The 24,609-nt window shown below is 37.5% G+C and overlaps 2 protein-coding genes across 3 annotated transcripts; both read left to right on the top strand.

The window, feature by feature from the left end:
* Nucleotides 1-924: 924 nt before the first annotated feature.
* Nucleotides 925-10,154, top strand: LOC106170052 (diamine oxidase [copper-containing]-like). 2 transcript variants are annotated; one of them, XM_013549817.2, is made up of 2 exons: nucleotides 925-1,151; nucleotides 6,845-10,154. In XM_013549817.2, the coding sequence occupies exon 2, from the start codon at nucleotides 6,876-6,878 to the stop codon at nucleotides 9,426-9,428; it is 2,553 nt and encodes an 850-aa protein (XP_013405271.2). In that variant the 5' UTR covers nucleotides 925-1,151; nucleotides 6,845-6,875; the 3' UTR covers nucleotides 9,429-10,154. The 2 variants fall into 2 exon arrangements, with proteins under 2 accessions (XP_013405271.2, XP_086856631.1); XM_087000505.1 differs by lacking the exon at nucleotides 925-1,151 and adding an exon at nucleotides 1,406-1,571.
* Nucleotides 10,155-12,155: 2,001 nt separating this feature from the next.
* Nucleotides 12,156-23,205, top strand: LOC106164974 (uncharacterized). Its single transcript, XM_013543418.3, has 18 exons — nucleotides 12,156-12,994; nucleotides 13,316-13,643; nucleotides 13,905-13,968; nucleotides 14,235-14,628; nucleotides 14,795-15,026; nucleotides 15,308-15,437; nucleotides 15,599-15,735; nucleotides 15,990-16,226; nucleotides 16,546-16,694; nucleotides 17,010-17,116; nucleotides 17,383-17,470; nucleotides 17,713-17,795; nucleotides 18,020-18,241; nucleotides 18,577-18,667; nucleotides 18,898-18,982; nucleotides 19,203-19,496; nucleotides 19,839-19,991; nucleotides 20,308-23,205. Exons 1-18 carry the CDS (start codon nucleotides 12,236-12,238, stop codon nucleotides 22,968-22,970), a joined length of 6,216 nt encoding a protein of 2,071 aa, XP_013398872.2. The 5' UTR covers nucleotides 12,156-12,235; the 3' UTR covers nucleotides 22,971-23,205.
* The last annotated feature ends 1,404 nt before the right edge of the window (nucleotides 23,206-24,609 follow it).

Below are 24,609 nucleotides of genomic sequence, written 5' to 3'. Positions count from 1 at the left end.
ATTTTGCTAACATTTTCAGGATAGATCAGAAATTGGGTAACTTAAAAGTGATAAAATTTAGGTGATCCAGTTATTAATCGGTAAATTATTAGTTAGGTATTTGTCTGATAGCAACATGATGCAAAACGTAGACGAATTTTGATTAAATTTTCAGGATAGGACAAGAATGAAATTTTAGTGGTGAGTAATTAAAAGTAATTTGTTAACTTATTAATAAAATTAATAATAATGAGAACTGAGCCGCCGTGGCAGAGGTTTGCGCTCTCTGAGTGCTTTGCTTGTTTGCGTGTATTTTTGCATTATGTTTTTGCGACACTTTTCCCATACGAATGAGCGTCAAATCAAATATTTGTCAGCTATAGTAAATATTGATGAAAAGGTAGTTTGAATTCTTATATCAACATGAATTTTTAAAACTAGTTTTGGCCCAGCTCCGTTGTGTAGTTGATCAATCATTTTCAATTACATTACAACACGGTGGGACTCAACCGCGATAGGCCAAATACAGTTGTAAATTCCTTGACTTTGTGTAAAATCAAGCGAAATTTCACTGTATTTTGGAGAATAGCCACGCGTATGTAGGGTCAGAAATAATGGTCGGCGGTGAATCAAAATGACAGGATTCATCCAAGGATATACTCCAGGCTGATTGCTTTCTCTAAATTTCAGTCTATTTTACAACAGTATGAATTCACCGTGTTCTTTAAGTCACGTCAAAAGTCATCAAGCCATTGCTTTCTTGTTGGAAGACATTCTGGGCGCAAATAGTTTAACTCAAACCTACCTCACGCGGATTCCCAGCAATATAAAATAACATTTGTTTTATTTTTATTCAGAGTTCAAGGCTCTGGCCCCTAAATAATGTAAGGCGTTTTTCTATACATACAACTCGACTTTTCGCAGGATTAGGAGGAGAGTGGGGTCAAATATATGGGTGACCCAGGGCTTGCGTCAGCGTCTCCAATTTTGTGAAGGACAAAAGGGGACGTTGACACAGGGTCACCCCCTTGTCGTTCACACAGTGGAACAAAGAAAGCATAATTATATGTCACGTACATTTTAACTCTTGAGAAATATCGCCAGTTTAGTACCTGTGGCTTTGGCGTAGTATGGTTATGGGCGGTTTCATCACATATCACTGACTGATTGAGGTAAGATTTTTTGACGGTATTCACATAATTTGTATTATACGAAAATAATACAAGGCATTATCGCAAGGTGTAGTTGATCAATCATTTTCAATTACAGGTGAAAACTCTGACTGTAGAAAACACCTTGTAAAAAGGCATTTGAAAACTCTCCTGCGCCATTTTGTTCACGCCCTTTCTCATTCTTCGTCTAAATGAAATGAGAAAGTATAACTCTCAACTGTGTTCGGCTCGTTAGGATATTTTCTTATCCACTGCGAAGATCATATTCTGCAATACTTCTGTCGCAACAAAAACACATTGAGCAGGGCGAATTAGTTCGTTCGAGCTGCGATTTGAGAGTAAAAACTGTAATACAGGTGTAACAGGAATGGAAGTCTGCTAGGAACCGTACAGTAGTCCGCTTCCCGTTACTTTGTGCAGGTGACATTCGTCCTATATACTAACCCCAATACTCCATGGCCAACTCCATGCCCTAACCAGTTCTAATCATATGGGAGCCCGGACTTCCATATATATATATATATATATATATATATATATATATATATATATATATATATATATATTTACTACAGTTAGAGTACCCTAGCCCCGTTCTCAAATATCTGTCTTCTGCCGAATTATATCAGCTTGTTTAATGCACCGTGCTATATTAAACAGTACTTTATTACTTTATTACTAAAATTCAGCAGAAGGACCAATTTGAAAACAGATGAGAGAGCCTAAAGCCCCCTTTACTCTGGACGGCGTCCCTTCTGCGTCCAGCAGTTCGGCCCCATTTGAGAGTTAAAGAATTATAATACTTTACGTGCCGACAACTGGCCGATCATTGAGCATTCATTCTGATACCAAATCAATGCTCGTGCCTCCTTATTAAGACCACAGCGATGCCAAATTTCATGGTCGCAGAAAGGACGCTGAAAGGACGCCGTCCAGTGTAAAGGGGGTATAATGAAGAAACACGGTTTGATGAATATCGCTTTCAAAGAGATCTCCCACACTTGAACAGTTATCAACGCTTTTTTAACGCCTAATTAATCACAATGGGGCCTTTCAGAATGGGAGGCCATTCAGAATAGCCGAGTGCTAGGTAGGCCACGACCTAAATATGGCGGACCAACATGATGGGAAGACCCCTTAATCCTGTAATGGTCTCTCCACCTCTCACACGGTTCCCCACGCGTCATCCCTCGACCGGTTGAATTGAGCCGAGATTTAATTACTGTGCCCCTCCAGTTAAATCGGTTTTGTTCCTTGATTTATATTCTACAAGTATAACGTTATAAAAATTATGTTAATCTTCCGTACAGAGCGGTTAATTGCTTTTTGAGCTTGTCACTGAATATCAAAAAAAAAAAAAAAAAAAAAAAAAAAAAAAAACGGGCGAAATGCACCCTGCCGACAGTAAAATAAGCATAAAATAAACTATTTTTTCATTTGTGGTCGAAAAATTGTATCAGAAATGGCAAACTATCATGGAACCACAATATAAATTTTCAGCCAGCAACAGAAAGCCCTGTTTTCCTACTGCACCAAGTACTTTGCTAAGATGAAACTGTCTGACAATTTTCTGGGGAACATGCGTTACATACAGACTTGACATTTAATATGGAATATTTTAGTTTTAAAGGTATACCTAGGTAAAAATGCGTTCTTTTTTTTTTTAAATCAGATTTCAGATAAGACATCTGACTGGAGAAGTGTTAAGTCAGGTGTGTCGCTGCCAATTAACTGACTACCAAGTCTGTTGCACTGCTGCCTTGTGTAATATGCAGTAATTTAATTGGGCAGTGCTCCTTTGGGCTAGTCAAAGCTTGGCTTTGGCGAAGGATGGTTCTGTCAGTAAAGTATCCATATGTCGGCAAATACTGCATAGAAGAATTTGAAATTTTGCATGCAAGCAGTCGGTTTTGCAGTGCGTAAAATGAGTTAAGCAGCGTTTTAGAAAACTGTTAAGCTGTGCCAGAATGGCGCGAAAAACACAGACATTGCCAGACAGATTATTGTGTCAAACGGAACGGTCTACACAGTTTTATAGAGTTATGCTCAGTTTGAGGCACTACACAGAGACCAAGCCCAATGCATCGACGTCTTACCACCAGGGTATAGGACTCACTGTCCTTCAGGATATGCTGCTGCAATAAAGGGAACCGGAGAAGATCAGCATTGGTCAGAATTGTGCCGGAAGTGACGTGCAGTGGTGTTAGAAACGAAGCTGAGTGGTCATTTTAACATAGAGGTGAACGGCAGTGAAGACGGGTTGTCGGAGGAAAAAGAAGTTTTCTAAACAACATGGTAAGATAACACTTTTTCTTTACGCATTTTGGGCAGAGAAAACTTGTAGAAATAATAAATGCATGATATGAAAACGTGACACGGAACTTGAAGGTGCAAAATCGTGCTTAATTGGCGGTCAACTTGTTTTAAAATGAATGCTGCATCGACCGCCATTGCGACAAAGAGTGTAAATGGAAAATAATTCCCGGGAGGCTGTAAATCGTTGCCATGTGGAAATTTGGCATTAATATAATCCGATATGTCCATATCTAAGTATTTTTTGGGTGTTTTATGGTATGGGCTGCAATTAGAACGAAGTTTTAGAGGTCTTGAAGGACCTTGTGAAAACAAGGAAGTAGTTCGTAACTAACAAGTGAAATGTACCGATCTCCGACTGCTGTGCGCAGCTGTATCTTTTTTTTCAATATATTGACGAATTTTTAGTTCTTTATATGTCCATCTGACATGAAATGCTACACACATGAGCACACTAATACACCTTTTACACTGGGGTAGGCATAAATCAGTGACGAATGCCAAGACAAAGGTGACATTCTGACAGCCTCTTATCTGAGCTAAAAATCACAAGTACGCGACTGGCATTTACTTCACTAGATATTTCCGCACTACTGCACTTCTTTGAGTCCTAATATGATAAAAGAAAAAAGGTACAAATATACAATAAAGTTCAAGGCATTCACAGGACAAATAAAACATTTCACTGACAAGATCTTCCCAAAAAGACGGAAAGAGAATTCAGGTGAGCTGACAGGTAATTAAGACTAGCTCAAAGTACTAATAATTGACATTATTATGCAATACTCAGTTGGTAAAACGATTCTCACAGGTAGATAAGATGTAACATGACCAATTTCTATAGGCTAATGATTGCCAGCCTGAGGAAATTGATTGCCAGTCTCTTTTGTCAGTGATTTTTAACTCAGATAAGAGGCTGTCAGAGTGTCACCTTTGTCTAGGCATTTGTCACTGATTAGCGCCTTCCCCAGTGTAAAAGGTATATCAGTGTGATCATGTGTGTGGAATTTCATGCCAGATGGACATATAAAGATCTAAAAATTCGTCAATATATTGAAAAAAAAAAAGATACAGCTGTACACAGCAGTCGGAGATCGGTACATTCCACGTGTTAGTTACGAACTACTTCCTGGTTTTCACAAGGTCCTTCAAGACCTCTAAAACATCGTTGTAATTGCAGCCCATACCATAAAACACCCAAAAATACTTAGATATGGACATATCGGATTATATTAATGCCAAATTTCCACATGACAACGATTTATAGACTCCCGGGAATTATTTACCCTTTACGCTTTTTGTCGCGCTGGCGGTCGACGCAGCATTTATTTCTAAACAAGTTGACCGCAAATTAAGCACGATTTTGCACCTTCAAGTTCCGTGTCACGTTTTCATATCATGCGTCTATTATTTCTACAAGTATTGTCTGCCCAAAATGCGTAAAAAAAGAGAGTTATCTTACTATGTTGTTTAGAAAACTTCTTTTTCCTCCGACAACCCGTCTTCACTGCCGTTCACCTCTATGTTAAAATGACCACTCAGCTTCGCTTCTAACACCACTGCACGTCACTTCCGGGCACAATCAATCTTCTCCGGTTCCATGGATTAAACCAAAACTTCCCAGTCCGTTTTGAATGAGGGACAAATTGTCACCAAAACTTGTTTTTCAAGGCTCTTAGCGAACACCAAACTGATTTCAGCAGGTTAGGATTCCAGGCGACCTCTGAGGAAACCACTGTAAACAGCAAAGCAGCCTAGTCTGTTTCTCTAATGAATTTTGGAACATGACAGTTTCTGGATAAAACACTGAAACCGCGTGGCTTCTTTATTGAGGCCAGATTTTACCTGTACCGCTAAACTGGTCAAAACAGAGTTTACAGACATTCTGAAGAGGCCTTCGACGAAACGTGTGCCTCTTCTTAAGTGGCTAGGGTCATTGACAGTGTCAGTATTTGGAGTGGATACCACATTGGTGCCAAAACACCAATGGTAGTCATCGATAAAAACCTGAACCAGATCAAATAAAGGAATAATCTGGGAACCACTTGACTATTATTTGATAGGGGGCACCTTAGGAACAATTTTAGGTTGCAAGGTGAGGTTGCCGGTTCACACAGAGCACATTTAATAGCAGATAACTTACAGAACCAAGGGAATGAGTAGCTACCTTGGTCATCAAAATCGCCATATTTGAACCACATAAACAATATGTGTGTAGGTCATTACTAGCCGAATCAACGGCCTGCATGTCCTACATCAAAACTGAGCCAAATTGGACAAGTTTTAACCGTATTCTGGAATTTTATTCCAGATTAAACTCTAAAAAGCCTATCATAAGAAATGCCTTGCGGCTTGAAAGCTCTGGTAGCAGCGATATGAGGTCAAGCGTAACAGCGACTGTTGTTTGACTAGACACTGACATGGGGGGCCTTTGTGGGGCGTGTAACTCTTGTAAAGACAATAATTAGGAAAATATGGAGATCCAAAATATCGCTTTCAATGGTTGTCGTTTGACTTAAAATAGGCAATGTATTTTTGTTTGCTTCACTGACATATTCAATTAATGAACTGATGTCACAATGACATCGAAGAGATTATCAAAAGTTATTAAAACACGATTTTAATCCTTATTTTCATTTATCAGTCAGCAAAATAGGAAAAAAAACTGATGAATAATGTTTTTGAAAAAATATTCCATATTAAATGTCAAGTCTGTAGTATTAACCATGACGCAAAACACCTTGAGTTACAGTTTAAATATTTATGAAAACATGCTTACGTCATGTATAATTTACCATGCCTGAATCATTACAAAAAATATCGCGATAGAAAAATTAAAATTAAATGGCCCAGAACATACGTTACCGGAACATACGTTACCATTAGGGCTCCTTACATAATGTAAAGACATGGTAAAAATTAAAAATTTAATTAAAATTGAGACAGGATTTTTTCTATACACATATTTTTTAAAAATTGAATACAACATTGGCTCCATTCAATTTTTTTTTGGGCACTTTTGTAACAGAGTACTAGAGCACTTGTTGGACACTTTAGCATGTGAAATGCACCTCTATATAAGGTTTGGGATATTTCACATAAAAGAAATGGGGAAAAGTTATTTTGAAGAATACATGCCTTTATAACGTATCGAATCTCAGACACTAATAAAATATCCAGCATTTCATTGTTAAAAAAACCACATTGATAGGGATTCAAATGAGGCTATTTGGGAAAAAATCAGAATCCTCAGTTAAAGAAAATATGCTTTCTGCTGAGTTTGATTTTGAGTATATGTGACTAGATTATCTTCAAATATCCCAAAAATGTCCGTTTTAGATTGATGCAAGTGTTAATATCATTGAATATATTATTTCCAGAGCAAGCAAAAAATAGACGGATAACCTGCCAATGAACCATAGCTTTGAAAATCCCGCGTTCTCCGGTGCATCTGATGAAAATTTACCAGACCAGAAAAAAACGCCACGCTGTCTTGCTTCTCCGGGTTCTACGCGTTCATCCAAGATGTCTACCCGCTCACTGTTCTGCGCAGCTCTGACCGGGATTATCGTGTTCGCACTCGGTCTTGGGCTAGGGTTTTTGCTAGGATATTTTGCCTACAAGGCACCAGGAGAGGACACAACAGCGACGGGGAACTCTGCTTCCAATTCGGCAACCATGAATGGACAAACAACAACATCCGGCAACACGCGACCACCAACCACCCGGTCCACCAGTCCAACCAGTGCTTGTAACGACGTGTGTAAAGAAGAACTCAAGTGCCCACAAAGTCCGCCAATTACGCAGTCTGAGTCATCGTCTTCCAGAGGGATATTTGAAATGGTGAGCGTAGACGAGATGGAAGAAGTTCATAAGTATATGGTTCAGCAAGGGTTAGTTGACCAGAGTCCTTCAAGTTTGCAAAATTCTTATATCTATAGCATGTCTCTGTACCTCCCCAACAAAGATGAAGCCATTGCACACTTGGATGAAGGTTTGGCGTCTCCTGGGCGTTACGCAGACGTCCACGTTCATCGTGGAAATAAAAACGCCCCAGATCTCATGGAATACAGAGTAGGCCCTCTCGGCGGTGCCATGAATGCCACTGCTCTCTACAATGATGGTGAATTACCCTACAACTCTCGTCCAATGGATCCTTTTGAAATGTATGGACTCAATGAGCAGGTTATTTTAGCCATGTCTATTCTCAGGCCGTTGCTAATGGAGAGTTTCGACGGGGCTTATTACCCTGATGGTGGTATGTCATTAATTTTTCAAGCTCCTCCAGGACTGCTGCCGGAGGAGCGCGAGACGCGGTTTCTCATGACTCTTTTGGTCGACGGCACAATTAATGGGCATGATTTGCATCCTTTACCACTCACTGGAACCGTGCACAATCCTGGAACAGACAAATCCCAGTGGTATTCTTACAATTTTTATTATTTGAATCAAGGGCCTTTCAGCACGGCTGAAGAATTGCTTGAAGCTTATCAAAACGGCACCATAAGGAAATTTGCACTACCCAGAGGCCACCGCCAGACTTTGTTTAAAACCACTTTCCCTAAACAAGATGGCAACAAACCTCGTGATATGTCCAACAAAGCACCGCCACGGACGTACGAACCAGCTGGCCGACGCTACACAGTGCACGACCACACAGTGAAGTGGATGGACTGGGAGTTTACAGTGTTTGGAAATCAGTTACGTGGCCCAGGAGTGATGAATGTCCAGTTCAAGGGTGAACGTATCGTGTACGAAAATTCATTAAATGAAGTTGGCTTGATCTACGCATCCGATGCCAGCTCTGGTGCAAACATCGTGTACCTGGACGCGACATTTGGGCTCGGACAGTGGCACGATGCCATCAAAGGGGTGGATTGTCCTGAACACGCCACCCTCCTCGATGTACCGTGGTGGTACGTGGGACTTCAAAGACCAGTATCTGCGAAAGCAATTTGTATATTTGAAATGGATGGCCAAGAAGCGATGTGGAGAAGAAAGGACATATTTGCTGCAGGACTAAGAAATACATATCTTGTCGCCAGGATTCCCATGTCTGTCGGCAACTATGACTACACTATAGATTTTCGCTTTTATTTAGATGGGCGAATGCAGAGTACGGGTATGGCGTCTGGGTTCATCCATTCAAGCTTTTGGGACCAAGGAAATCCACATGCTGGTAACGATAAAACAACAGATCCGTTTGGTTATAGAGTGTCAGAATACACGCATGGTGCACTGCATGACCACACTTTTGGTTTTAAGGTCGATCTCGACATCTTGGGAAAAAAGAATAAATTTGAAGCGATTCATTGGAAAGCTGGAAATGTCATCGATGCTTTAAAAACTCAAAACAACAATATTACAGCAAAACCCCCGTACTTCTTGTATAATGAGACACGTTTTGTTGAATGGGAAACGTTGGCGACAGAAGCAGGACTTAAACTTAGTTATGCAAATCCCAAGATTTGGACTGTTATTAACGAGGAGCACAAAAACAAATGGGGTGTTCCTCGAGGTTATCGTATAGTACCGATGTCTGCCTATGGTCAGGTTGTTCCCGACTCACACCCAGCCATGGGCGCCTTGTCTTTTACTAAATATCAATGTGCAGTCACAAAACGTAAAGAGAACGAACGTTTTATCACCGGAACATACGCCCAGAATCGATTAGCGAATCCTACAGGATCGTTGGAACGAATGTTGGATGGAGAAAACATCGTGAATGAAGATCTTATCACTTGGGTGAGCGTTGGGTTTATACACGTACCTACATCAGAGGACGTCCCGATGACAGCTCGCGTAGAAACCGGGTTTTGGCTAAAACCATGGAACTATTTTGACACCACGGCAGTTTTTGATGTACCTCAGTATGTGGACACACTGGACCACAGCATCACAGAGAGGCCACCTGCGCCTACGGATTGCTATCAACCTGTTAAAGAGAACTGCTATTTTTGTTAAAGTTGAACAAATATCTTCACCTCTTTAGGCACATCTTTAACCAAGGAAATGAAACGGCATAAAATATAAACCATTGGTTCAACTAAGATTAACAGCACAAAAATTAGGTACAATCTGTTGCGTGTAACCTAACTAGAATTTGAGTGCATCCTTACTGATATAGCATAGAAGCACGCTCTAAATCAGACCGGATTTTCTCTTTATTTTTTCAGTTTAACGTTTAACATATAAACTATTTGGTTAAAGGTCCAAATATAAGTAAAGTCCACTTTTCTATAACTGAGGCTTAAGACTTAAAATTACTTACGATTTAATATAACACTTATGTAGATGGAAGCACCATTCGCATAGAGCTTTATACACACTTCTTGAGAGGACAAGAAAGAAATATATATTTACTAGTGCAGTATATTCAAAAAAGATAGGAAAATAGTAAAGCATGAAAAGAAACACCACCAGATTGTACATAGTCAAGTTTAATAACCAAGTTTTCTATAGTTGTCTTTAAATTTATTTATAAAAATCGTTTATCATTTAGTACATACTTAAACGGAATGACAATTAGTATTTTTTAAAACAATACTTTGATCTAGCTTTACATTTATTTGATGTAATTTTCATTTTATCATATATAACTTTTCCTAACGTTTATTGTTGTTTTAACATTTGTCTTTGAAATCGGACCTTCTTTCTGGTGTATAGTGAAATAATAATGCTATTAACATATTACTGAGGATGTGTTTTGCATTTTAAATTGTTTTATATTTATTCATTGAATCATTGCAAAGACCCATTTTGACAGTAATTGTGGATCCATTGATGTGTTGTACATATTCAAAATTTGAATACGAATTCAATAAAGTTCAGTCTATTGGGCAGTATACGTAGTAATGGCACTAATACTGCCTGAAAAATTTCGTAAACCGGGTAATCTGATTGCAGCGTTTAGTAGCCTTGCTAACATTTTAGTACACTGAACTTTGAGATTTTGATTTTGATTGAAACCATACTTGAGCTCTGGCTGTTGTTGCTTATCCTCTACCAGGGTCACAGATTAATTTTTCACTAGATATTCTCAGATAAATTAGGTCTCTGGTGAATTCACAACACAAATCTTTCGATCTGCAGAAAAGTGCACAGAATTTATCCGGGGCCATGGTGGGCCACAGTGTGTCATAATTTAAAATGTTTCTCATAAAAATCATGGATAATAGGCTATAAATCTAGCATAAAATGGTCATTCAATTTTTTTACGTTCTTCCTCCCTATAGGTGTTAAATATCTCTTACTTACTACTGGCACACATTAAACAGATAAACAATTCCTCATATTAGTTTGATAAACTATTTCACCAATAATTTTTTTTTAATTGGACAAATTTTCAAACGGCAAAATCAGTAAAATAATTTTTGATAAACGTATCCATCGCATCTCAAGATTTTATAATAATAATAATAATTATTATTATTATTTTTTTGAAAATTGCATTAAGTAATTCTTGTAGGGCTAAACTGCGGCGCATCTTTTTTTTTTTTTTTTTTTTTTTTGCCTTAGTGAATGTGAGAAGGGACTTTTTTTTTTGGGGGGGGGGTGCGGCAAATTTACGACCGTTAGGTTAAGGAAAGATGGATAAACCCCTTAGACTGGGTTCCCATCCCTAGATCGATCTAACGGGATCGGTCCATCTCCACGGGGTTTCTCGCTAAATTGCTTTCAGCTTAAGTGGCTTATATAGATGTCTGGCACGATAACTTAAAGCTGCTTAACGATAGTTAATCACCCCTTAACAGCTTCAGTAGGCGTGACAGACATCTAAGCCGTTTAAGTTAATTGAAATTAAGAGAGAATCCCCTTGGAGATAGTTCAATCCAGAGTACGATAGGGTTTGGGAATGGTCTTAGCTAGTTAATTGTTGCATGGCTAGTTTTGATTTTCGCATTTATATAGGCCTATAGGCCTAAATATTTGCATTAATTATTTTTATATATAGGCCTATATATTGCCGAAATGTTGAGACTTTTCTACTGAACCATGCAGTGCTTCAAAACAAGGCAGTTAGTTTATTGTTTGATACTGGCGAACCTGACTACACATTTATCTATTCTCGTGTGATAAACGTCTTTGAAACATTCTTACCTAGACATATTATATGTTTTTGTTCGATCAACGGCAGTACATGGTCCTTCTAAGACCACTATTCTCATTAAAATTATTTTTCCTATCACTTATTTGTCCTTTACACAAATAAATCATGTGTAGAATATTGTGTATGCCAAGTCTAGATCAGTCTACATGCAGCCGTCTACCATGCCCGGCCCGGGGCCGTAGCGATAGTCCGAAGGTTCAATAGTCCGAAGGTTCATTGGTCCGAATGTTCACCATAGAACCTTCGGACCAATGAACCCTTGATTAAAAAATCGATGAAAATGTTACCACTTTTCGGACCAATGAACCTTAGGACCAATGAACCTTCGGACTATCGAGACGCCCCCCCAGGCCCGGGTGCATGACCACCATATTTTAAACATTAAAATATGTTAATGTTATCATTATCAAAGTCACAAAATACTCACAATGAGTTTGGAAACATATATCTACACAGTAACTCACACTCAGCAAAGCTTCTATTCCTTTAGTTTTTAGGATAGCAATGACATTTTTATTATCACTTTGGGAATACTAATGAACAGATACTGGGTCAAATGACATTGGTCTCTACTCCCGCCAAATGTTGCATTATGGGAATGGTTTTCAAATATGGCTGACAGTGTTTCATTCGAAAGGCTCCGACAACAATAAAATACGAAATGTCTGCTACGGGTGATGAATTTCAAGTTGTTTTTGTGATAGATGTCAAGGGTAGGCACGAGAAAGGTGCCGGTGAATGTAGAACTGACAATACTATAAAATCCATTCAGCTAGCGGTTTTAAAACTCCTCACATACTTCACGAACAAAAACACCCGCTCGGTGTTAAAATGGGGAGTGAAATATTACAACTTTTGTGGTAAGTCAGAACAAATACGTAAGTATGGGTTTAAAGACTTCAGTGGGAAAACATACGAAGAGTTTGAAGCAGAGGTGGAAAGACTATTACACTCCGAAAGATTAAAACTGGAGAACCGAGTTAAATCGCCTCACAAAAACAAACTTAAACAAATGCAAACATTGATTGATGAAGACTCTATCTATAACGATATTAATCTGATCGGGGATGCAGATGACGAAAAACACCCTTCCATGAAAATCAGAGAAGCCTTGCAACAAGCAGCTAACGAGTTTCACTGGGATCGACCTTTGTCTGTATTGGGATCACCTGTACGCGGCAAGCGTTCTCAACATGCAGTCACAGTAGCTGACAACATACGTGGCTTGACAGGGAACCACATTTTTTTGTTTGCTGCCTGTCCACAGAGCAGCAGTGATTTGTGTCGATTCACAGAGTGCTACAGAGATGATTTTCAGCCACACCGCAATGCTTTCATTACAAGAAACCTAGAGAGAGACCTGCAATTATCAAGAAAGATTGATGTACATTGGATTAACATTGTAGATAATCCAGTCAAGGTAAATACACATGCCCCAATGTTATAAAAGCATTCTGAAGTTTGCAGACACTAAACAGTCAGACACAATTTGCCTAATTTTAATTATTAACATGCTCTGTGAAAATGAATGTCATCCAAATTTGAAAAAACATGTTTTTATAAATGATCATATATACTGTAGTAAAGAAGTCACTTTATTTGATCTTAGACCTAACAAATAACATTCTTCACATGCAGTAGCTGATGTTTAGATGCCCTTTTAACAAGACATATTCTACTTGAAAAGATGGAAAAACTTCTAATTAATCTAATATCTGTCTTTTATTGGAAATTTTCCTAGACTAAAGATTTCCATGGAATTGAAACAGTGGACAGAATATTTTGTGAACTTGGAGGTGGTGTTCTGCCGATAGAAACAGTTCTCCAGTTAAACACCAGTGTTGGACATGTACTTCTCCCTTTTTCAATCCAAAGACAGCACAGCTCAGAGTTCTTAGAATATTCTGATGATGGTGCCACCAGTAGTTGCAGATCAGAGGACAAGAGATCCTGCTTTTCTTTGCCTTTTTCCTCTGTATTAGATCATTATTTAACAAAACGCAAAGGTGACACTGATAAGAGCCAACAGCAGAAAAGCAAGGCCTATACATTGTTGTGCAATCAGTCAGGTAGGTATGGACATGAGATTTGAGTAAATCAATTCTAAGTTGTCTTAGTTGACTAAGTTTTGATAAGGGACTTCTGAAATTAAAAAAAAAAAAAAACTGTCATTAAGCTAAGTTTTTATAAAAGTAATATTTATGCTGGACTGCTAAGATCAAATTCTACTGCAGTTTATGAGAAAGGATATTAGAATAGATTCATTTGTTATTTGTTTGTCAATGCCATACTGTGGCAAAGTTGAAAGAGCCTACATATTTTTTTTTTAGATGGCAATGCAGATGTTGTGTGTGCACTTTGTTTACAGCCTATGTTTAGTCCAGTGAATCACAGGTATTAGTCAGTTTTTGAGAACATGATTTTATACAGTAAAATGATAAAGATGTATATGTACAAGTTTACCTCCATATTAAGGTATACAGTTTGGATTTTTTTTATGAATGTATGTATGCCATGTTGATTTGACCTGTTTGATACCCAGTCACCCTCCTACCTCTGAGATATATGTTAATTTATCTGTTTGTTTATATATCAAACAATTTGAATTTTCTCTTTGGATTTAAAAATGAAAACTTTATTTAATCAATCATTACTTTTAGATTGACTGACAATGCTGATAATAATGCAGCCAAGAAATTTGTAGTCAGGATGCCAAGTGAAGTAGAACTTAAAATCCAGTCAGTTGACTCTGAGACTCCTGAGGTTTGCAGTATGATCACAGTTAACACAGCTGACACAGCAGTTTCAGCTGACATGGTGCAGGACCAGGATAGAGTTGTATCAGAAGTTGTCCCTGCTGGGTTTAAGTGTAACACATACCAAATATGTGGCACAATAGAAACTGGCAGCCTTCCTTTGGATTGGTTTGACTGTGATCGGGTGTATTGTTGTACAGGGAACACCTTTGACACTAGAAGAGGCATTGTCTTGGATGAGGCATCTGAAACATTTCAGGCTCTCTTAATGGAGCTTTTTAAACAAAAATTAAACTTGGTAAGCTTATTGTTTAAGATCAGAATATTTATGTTTGTTCACAAATTATTGTTCATTTGCTTTAGTATTTCTAGATTTTGTTATTTTTTATGGATTTTCACATTAGATCTAAACAACTTGTAGAACTACTTGTAGAACCTATTGATTATTTATTTATTTTTGTCAGGTTCTTGAAGACGGCAGCAGAGGGGTGTTTCCTTCTAAAATCATGCTGCAACCTCTAACCCCACTAAGTGCAACCCTGACTACCATCAGACCAGCCATGGTGTTACAGTTGGAGAAACTGCTCTCCTTGCCACGCCCAGATAACACAGCACAATCTGCGGGTCTGCAGCACTTTGTCACAAAAAGTGTGAAGCACATTCAGTCCATTTTAAGGCCTGCTGTACCTCAGTCAGGTTAGCCTGCATTTGATTTTTTACTCCATATAATTATATAGAAAAGTTTGAATATGTAAGCCCATTTGCCCTTGAAAAAAATTATTAGTTACTTGCAAATGTTTTCTTTTGATATTATTAAAAGAGAGACTAAAGAAAGAGATTAAAATCATCAGAACTAATGTATGTACCACTCGTTTCATCTATTAACCTTGTCTTAATCTTTCTTTTTGTAATTAGATTTATTTCATAAAATAATATATACCAAATTCAATTAAATAAATTGCAGTACTTTTTTTAAGTGTCTACACTTGCACAAGAGGAAGCCATGTCACATCAATCTGATCACTATGTTTTCCACTGTGGCACTCTAGAGCAGTGGCACCTGGCAGGAAACCACTCCAAAGTGAATGACTTTGTGCAGGGGTTTAGGTAGTACCATAATAACTTCAACTTCATTGTGTATTTAATTAAGTTACTATTCAAGTGAATTGATGTAAAGGGTTTTTGTTCATCTCCTTTAATGGCATCCAATTGCCTTAATACCTACTCAGTTACAAGCCTGAAAGTGTTAATCTTATATTTCATGGCAGGACATCTTCATTTGGTAAAAGATACAGTACTGAGTTACAGAAGAAACTTGCCAAATACTATCAGAAAGCAGACCAACCTAAAACTATGAAAGGGCCCATGGAACTTGAAGAAATGTATAGTACTGCAAAGCAAAACAGTAAGTTTTAAGCTTCTCGGAGCGACAAATGCAGTTCAGTACCTTGTTAATATTCAGTAGCTGTGTGCTACAGCCATAGTGAAATTACTTAACACCAAATTTGTTTTTGCTGTGACTTTAGTTTGTTCTGAATTAAATGTAGGCCATTGGCTGAACCTTTTGAATAAATATTTATAACAGACTCCATTTTGTTCACTTCATCTGGATATATTTTGTATTGCATCACAAAAAGTGCCAAATTCTTTTTATTTCAGATGTGGTTGGGGATGGCAAAAATCAAAAGAAACAACTAGAGAGACTGGCATCTTCTATCAAAACCACCAGGGGGAAGCACCTTGTGGATACAATTAATCACATCAAGACAAACCAAAAGAAAGGTGAATCTGAATCTAACTCCAGTGTCATAGATGAGGGGGAAATTAGACAGAAGAAACTTGAGGCTAAAGTTAAAGAACGAAGAGATAGAATACAAGCCAATGTTGCCAAACATGGTAAGGATCTTAATTTAATACAAGTGAAGATAATTTAACATGTGTTGTTCACATTTTTTAAAGAAGACAAAACTTATTGTTCTCTTATTTTTTTGCTTGTTAATTCAATATTTATACAATATATACATTTTAGAATTGATCATCTCTGATTTGTTGGTGAAGAGCCTTTCTTAAATCTTTTTCAAAGAAGATTAAATGATTTGGAAAGCTGTCTATGTTAAATTCATGTGTAATGATTTAATTTTGAACTGCCGTTGCTTATTTAAATGTTACTCTAATGAAATGGTAAGATGTGCTTTTCAAATTTTTTTTCTTTCAGATTTCACTGAAGAAAGGGATTTACTCGAGAGTCTGCATGCAAATTACACACAGTGCATTAGTGGGAACATCTCACCCATTTCATGTGCTCAGAGTTTGGTCAACGTTATGGTGCACTTTTCAAAGAGCTTTTACCCAGATAAATATTCTGTAAGTGTTGTCTTGCAAGCTGAAACTGTGTGATGTCCACACCAAGCCCAATAAGAAGTTTGATATGCTTACTTAAACCATGATTTACTATAGATAAGTCAGATTTGTATTTCCCAACTTATATGTATCTTATGAGATTGAAGCAGCATTTATTGGTTGAGAAAATATTTAATCCTTTGAAAAAGTTTAAGAAAGAAGATGTTCCATTTTTTTTAATGAAAAGCAACAAAAAAAGCAAAAAAAAAAATGTTCAAATTTATTTTGAGTATTAGTATTTGTTTACTTTAATATTTTGTTGGTATTTATATGATTCAGGAGAAAAGCAGAGGATTATTGACAGATCACTTCCTAAAATCCTACAAAAGTTTAAGAGACAATCCCATGTCAGAGAATGGAGAAAATGAAACCATGAAAATTGCAGAGTAAGTGTGCAGTACCTAAGGAGTAAAATGCCAGATGATTGTGTATCAAGACTTGGATTTGTTTTTAACTTGATAAAGAGCAAATACAGGTGATTTGAGAGGCTGTGTAGACTTCTTTGAAAGCTGCATATTTGTTATTCAGCTGTTTTGGATATTGATATTACATTGTATTTCAACTACAACTACTTCTGTTCTGTAACCAAGTCGATTGCCTATCTCACATATCACCCTTCTTGAAGCTTTTTCAAACTTTGTTCCCTGTATAGGTATCAGCTGCAGGTATTGATGAGGATTGAGCTGGAGTCGGCATTACACGATGGCGAGGAGGAGGTGGAAGATGCCTGGGTGGAAGAGGTGTGTTCATTCAAGGGTCAAGCACTTTTAACTAATATAAGAGATGGAAAACTTATATGTAACAAGTCACCTTTATTTGGGACCCTTTTCAAGCAGTTATTGGTAATGTAGGTCAGTGATTGCTCATTGTTCATGGCGCACCATAAAACACAAGTATGGCAAGTCGTGAAACACCAATAAAGTGTAGTTCTTTAATACTGCCAAGCAATATTTGTAACAAATTAGATTTCTCTATATTTCAGGTGGCTAATATGCTAAGGAGAGCAGCTTTTTCATCAGATCCAACTTTTTTGCCACAGTTCCTTAAAGAAGTGGTTCTAGAAAAGTAACTATATTTGTATTTTTATTAAATTATTTTAAAAAGTTTGTTTAACTGACAGATCTGGGAAATTGATGATTTGATGTAAACAATATTACCTCTATGTCCACCACCCATTTGCAAGGTACAAGTCTTAACTTGTTATATTATCATTAGTACAAATTTTGTGACTTCACGCCAAGGTATCTCAGTGTCATGTGGATTAACAATGTACTGATGACCAATTCCAGCTATGTGTATGTCCTGCCAAAGACTGTTGGGAGGATCTATGAAGAACTTATGACTGAGCCTCCTGAAGAATATGCATATCTGTTTTCCTGTGAGAATAGTGACAAAGATGATTCCATGAACCAATCCAACCCCTCAATAGCTGAACCACCAGCCCCAATGTCCCTGAGGTCAGCCTCTTCCATTGGGTCATGTTCTAATGATCCTTGGTCCAACAAATCTGGGTAAGTTTTACTTAATTGTCTCTAAATATATTGTTGTGGTTTTGTTTCTGTGTATATTTTTATTTTGTACATAATCAAAAATGTAATACTGCAGTGGAGTCACTGTAGGGTGTTATTAAGGGGAGAAATGTGCATGAAAGAATTGAAGATTTCACTCTGGATCTTTTGTCAGAATTACTCTTTAAGAACCACAGCAAGTAATGGGACTGAAAAGTGATTCAGTGCCATCTGTTTAAGGATATTTGGTATTTTGCATTCTATATGATTAAGATGGGAAAGTTATTGCTATTTCACAAATGTTTTAAATTTGCTATTGTTAATTGTTTTGGTTGCAGAAGTAGAAGCAGAAGCCTGGTCTCCCACTCCAGTTTCACAGATGCAAGTTTAAAACGACAGATCATGATACCACAAGTGAAAAAACCAAAAGTTAGTTTTCAGAAATGCTTTATTTTTCAAAATATATTTTAAGCAGCCTCTTGAGATCTTATGATATCTTGTTTGTTCTTAAATCCTTTAAATGTCATGTATACAATTAATAGAAATAGCCTGAATAAAATTTCCCAAGATGGTGTTGTTATATAATACAGTTGAATATTTTTTGCATTTTCTTTGATATTGACTGAAGGTAGTGCTGACACCAAATCTTCACTTTCCAGGTGGAAAAGGCAAAAGTCCGGGGTGCAAGGCCTGTTACAAGAAGTAGTGCAAAAAAGAGGAGTGCAAGAAAAAAGAAAATAATTGGTAAGCTGCACACCTTTATATTAAGTAGGAGGTCTAGTCAGATGTCACTGTTGCACTTTGCTGGGGTAATGTTATTTCTTCTATTTTACCATATTATCTGTGAATATGAAACTAGGTTTATAATGATAATCATCACTATTAGTTTAAGTCCTAACCATAATTTTTGTTTTTGATTTTGACAAACACAAGGTTAACTTTGGAATCCACAATTGAATTTTAGGGCCCCAAATGGAGGTGACAAAAGTAAAAAGAAATCTGTTTCTGGGTGGAGATGTTGCGGGTCAAACTTTCAAGGCTAAGACTAATCGTTTGGAGAGGCGCCACACCATGGCAGCGATTCCCACCAATGCATCTCATACCCCTAAGAAACATTCCACTCCTAGGAAACAAACGCCTGTAAAAACTCCCAGGAAAACCCCTAATAAGATGAACACGCCTAAGAAGGTCAGTCCCAGACATGCTAGACACTCCAGGAAAGCAAGATCAAGACACTGCAGTGGACATATAGTCAAAGGTAGGGTGGGAAACAACTGTAGGGCATTATGTCTGAGCAAATGGCTATTGTAATCCTTATTCAGTACAAATGTGTTGTTTAAGGACTGTGATGTTGTCATGTTATGAAAAAGTATACTGTGGTAATGAAACTATATGGCAACAATACTTAGATTATAAAAACTCACATGTTCACCTTTGAAGTCTACTTATTTTACATTTCAGCAATAATGAAAAATCCTCATTATGCCTATCAAGCATAATGTGTACTGTTTATTTATCATTACATCATTTTAACTGTAATATGTTCCAAAGCCCACTCATTACTTGATGTCATTGTTATCCTAATTTGGCCTTATTATAGAGCACCACATCCTGAAGACCAAGATGGTCAGTGAAACCCCCAGACACAAGCAGGTTGCCATGGCATTACGTAAACAAGAAAGACAACAATCAGAGACACTACAAGATGTGGTTGTAGTTGAAGAATCTCCAGAGAAAGATCTCCTTGTAAAAAGTAAGTCATGTACCCTTTTAATTGAGATGATATTGGAAGCTGTGTATATATATATATATATGTTCATAAGTAGTTCAGGAACTTCAGATTTTACCTTATATTTAGAAACCATTGTGTACAAGTCAATAGGTATGTATGTTTGGACAGCCCCTGTGAGTGAAATCACAAGAATGAAAGTTGCATTTTTAATACTGAGGTTTTCACCACCATCATCCTGGCAAGCTTCAGGTGACTGATGTTCTTCATGATTAACTTTTTATCATTTTTGTTTAATGTATTAAACAGTAATGATAGTTATTATCTGATTTTATTACAGGTGCAGATTTAAATGCAAGTTCACTGCTGAATGGCAGTCAGAAAGTAAAATGTAAAGTCCAGGGGAAGTCTATCTTGGCCAGGAGAGGGTCTTTCTATTCCGAGGCATCCAGAACTTTACAAAAGCACAGAGAACTAGCAAAAAGAATTGCAGGTCATCAGCCTGTGATTCCTCTTCATCCAGAAATGAAACTAAAATTAAAGACACCAGTGAGGAAGAGGGGTGATTTCTTGCTTTCTCAAATAAGGAAAAGTAGTGAAAAGAAGATTGAAAATGCTGGAGAATCTCAGGGTCTAAAGAAAAGTACCCCAGACAAAACTGGAAACTGCACACAGGTTACAAATAGTACCACTGCTGTCACTCCGAGGAGAGCAACCAAGAAAGCACTGTTTCTTTCTCCAGTTAGAACCCCAACAAGGACAAAGACTCCAACACCTAGAAGTTCAACCCAGGAAGAAACCTCTTGCCACACCAGTCTAACTCCAAGAAAAACACCCAAGAAAACAGGCACTCCAAGTTCTGTAAAGAGAGCAGTCTTCAATAAACTGGCAACCACTCCAGTGAAAACTTACCAAGAGACACCTGTTTCTTGTTCTACGAAAGTATCCAATGTTTGTATATCTGAAACACCTAGTAAACTAACCAACCCGGATTTTGTTTCCCTAGCTAAACAAACTGAATTTGAGCGGCTGACATGGGTGAGCACAACACCCCTGAAGGCTGGTAGTGGTATCAGTTTAGAGCAATCTTCATTTGCTGATACACCAAGCAAGAATACCAGATCAAGGACAGAAGTGGGACAATATGATGAACTTGGTGACAAAAATGGTGCATCTGGGTGTCAGGGGTTATCAGACATTCACAACAAGGAAAGGAATGCTTTAACAGAGGCAGTAAAGCCTGCTAAATTAAAAGTGGAAAGGGAATGTGCAACAGACAGTGAACAGTTAACAGAACTTGACACCACAAACCAAAGCAAAACATCAAAAGTGCATCGCAAACAATCAGAAAGGCTGGCTGCCTCAAATTCTACAAAATCAAGGAAAAAGTTGGACAGTTCTTCAGGCGTGGAGAGTGAAAATGATACCACTCCTATGAAAGGTCAACTGTCAATTAAAACCTTTCTTCAGCACACTCCTCCTCAAGAGACTTTACTGTCGTCTGCCAGCCCCTTCACCCCTCCACCCATCAGAGTGCAAACAACCCCAGATACATTTGACAAATGGCACAGGAGGAAGTCTAGGCATGGATTGCATTCACCAGCAGCTGTGAAAACTAAAGCTGCTTCGAGTATATTTAATACTCAGCCTTGCCAAGCAAAGGAGACAGGAAGCAAAAGGCAAAAAAGTAGAAGGTCGATCAGTAATGGCCCTTCACCATCACATGCCAACTTGGGCAACTATGGCGAGGGTAATGTTATTGCAAAAGATGATGATTCAGAAACTGCAGAGAAGGGATGCAAGGACAATTCTATGCTGTCTCAAAATCAAAATGAAAACAGTTCTCTTTCTTTTCATGACTACATGGTATTTCTCAGCCCCAGTCATAGGAAAACCAGAAAGGCTGCACAGGAAGGGAAAATGAGTGATGATGAAAGTGTCATCCATTTCAAAGCTGCTGAAGACCAGGGGTACAGCTTATTTGATCCAGAGTCTGCAATTCAGTATAATATAAATGTTGCAAAACAGGTCCTTAAGTCAAGTAATGAAATTTCAGAAGGAACTACAATTGAAAAAGAAGTATGCAGAAAAGATATACAGGAGGCTGAAGAAGACTCACTTTTATCAAATAAGGAGTTTGCTGAGAAAAGGCGAGTCCTAAAACGTCATAGCAGGTCATTTGACAGCCAGACATCTAAGGAAAGCTTTAACACACAAGGATGGTTGCCAGAGAGAGTGAGTAGAGGACATGTTAAGGATACTGTAGTTGAACCCCACCAAACAAAGCGTAGTCCACCAGTTCTAGCTGGTGACATATGCAGGGATGTCTCCTCGGATGACTCATTGAAAGAAAATAAGGTGCTTAGTAGAAAACGTACATGGACATCTCCAAATGAGATGAGAACGTCCAAAAGGCTGCGCACTAACACTCAATCTTCCCATTTTGATACAGAGGACAGTTCTGACAGCATTTCAATGGAAAGTGGAGATGAATTTCTTAATGAAAATGAGACAAATTCGACCTTTTCCTATAGTAGTCATAAAAGGGCGGTGATGGTGCAAAACACTACAAATTCTGATTTACTCCTTGATGGAGTTGAGGCTGTTGGATCACCAGTGCATCAGCGAATTTACAGCTTGAGGAAAGGGCGCTTGAGATCATTTAGTAGTGACGTTTGTCACATTGTCAGTGGTAGTTCCCATCACTGCGATCAGTTGAACAGTAATGTGGAGAATAGCATAAGTAAACCATACATTCAGTCAAGCAAAGGAAAGTCGGTCAGTGATGTTGCCGATTTACAAACAGCGAGTCCCCAGGGATCAGAAAAGCAGTCTTCTCCTAAATATTCGCCAGTGTCAGCAATAGGCCTGTTGGGTTTGATGAATTCCCCCATAATTAATACTTCTAATGTAGGTGCAAAACTGGAAGTCAACAAGGTCGGGGAGAGTGAGCAAAGACCCAGATCGCGTAGGACTTTGAACATGAAAAGTGCCAATAACTGACATTCATTGAATTGACAATTGTTGTGATATTTCTAGTAAATTGTAAATTTACTAGAAATTGTAAATTTTTATTTGCTCATATTTCAGACCGTATCTAGTCTTACGTGTTTAATTTATAATATTTATTCTTGTATGTTTTCTTTATTTCTTTGTATTTGAACTTCAGAATAAGAACATACTATTGACTGTAATTGAACCAGTGCATTTATGCAAATAATATTTTAAAGCCCTTTTATTACAGAAATAATGTGGTTGATAAGAAAAATTGATACTCTACCCCTGGTCGGAGAGAAATGGAGAATAAGTGGCACAAATACTCCATGAAGCAGATTTTTGATTGTGCTTTCGTATTTTTATGTACAGACACAGATGTGTCTGTACATATAGCCGTCATCTGCGTCTGTCGTCGCCGTCGCCGTGCACTTTTACCGATAACACGATAAATGGAAAACTGTTTTTTCTTTTGGTATGAAACTTACAGAACTGATGAATATTCATAATACGCAGGTCAAGTTCGAAAATCAGCATGATCGGGTCACTTTTAGGGAATTTATGCTGTTTTTTCACTTTTTTCAGCATATATGCAGCACTGATAACACGATAAGTGGAAAACCATTTTACCTTTTGACTTGAAACTTACAAAACTGATGAATATTCATAATACGCAGGTCAAGTTCGAAAATCAGCATGATTGGGTCATTTTTCGGGAATTTATGCTGTTTTTTCACTTTTTTTCAGCATACATGCAGCACCGATAACACCATAAGTGGAAAACCAATTTACCTTTTGGCTTGAAACTTGCAGAACTGATAAATATTCATAATACGCAGGTCAAGTTTGAAAATCAGCAAGATCGGGCAATTTTTATGGAAGTTATCCTGTTTTTTTTTTTGTTTGTTTGTTTTTTTTTTTTTTTCAATTTTTTCAGCACTTTTATAACACCGATAACATGATAAGTGTAAAAATGTTTTTCCTTTCCTTGGATTGAAATTTACAGAACTGGTGAATATTTATAATACGCAGGTCAAGTTTGAAAGTTGGCATGATTGGACTATTTTTACAAAAGTAATGCTGTTTTTTTCCCTTTATTCAGCATACATGCAACACTCATAACGCATTTTAAGGAAAACCAATCAGCCTTTTGTCTTGCAACTCACAGGAGTGATCAATCTGACCAGTATACAGATCAAGTTTGAAAATAAGCTTGATCAGTTAAGTTTTGATGAAGTTAGCCTTTTTGTATATAAGTGGTTTTTCTTCAGATTTAATTCTTAAGCATGTTAACAGTCTCATAACGGTACTAATTGGATATGTTAAAGTGTTGTTTTAACATTTTCTGCTTCTTAACAATATTGTTAGTTGATTATATAAAAATGACGGTAAACCTATTATCCTGCATTGTGTAATAAAGTATCAAAAATGGAAAGGAACTCATCATTGCAGTTCGTCAGATTCAATCATTCACTATGTTCAGAATCTCCAAATGGAGCTAATTGGACATTATAAATTGTTCTATTGATATTTTTCCTCTGTCAACAATTTTCCTAGTTGATCATTTAAAAATGACAGTTAATTGATGATGGTTTTATGTAAAAAAGGTGTTGAAAATGGAAAGAAAATCATTTCAGTACAGTTATCT

This window comes from Lingula anatina, chromosome 1, assembly GCF_051362555.1.
Source record: "Lingula anatina isolate TDL-2025a chromosome 1, LinAna3.0, whole genome shotgun sequence".
Classification (NCBI taxonomy): domain Eukaryota; kingdom Metazoa; phylum Brachiopoda; class Lingulata; order Lingulida; family Lingulidae; genus Lingula; species Lingula anatina.
This window is presented reverse-complemented; position numbering and strand designations above follow the sequence as displayed.

Excerpts from the sequence above, each read along its gene's own strand:
- LOC106164974 (XM_013543418.3), top strand. The coding sequence starts at position 12,236 with ATGTCTGCTACGGGTGATGAATTTCAAGTTGTTTTTGTGATAGATGTC. Across the intron at positions 15,438-15,598 it reads GACTTTGTGCAGGGGTTTAG|GACATCTTCATTTGGTAAAA; the intron begins GTAGTACCATAA and ends ATTTCATGGCAG. Across the intron at positions 18,983-19,202 it reads AAGAAAAAAGAAAATAATTG|GGCCCCAAATGGAGGTGACA; the intron begins GTAAGCTGCACA and ends ATTGAATTTTAG.
- LOC106170052 (XM_013549817.2), top strand. The coding sequence starts at position 6,876 with ATGAACCATAGCTTTGAAAATCCCGCGTTCTCCGGTGCATCTGATGAA.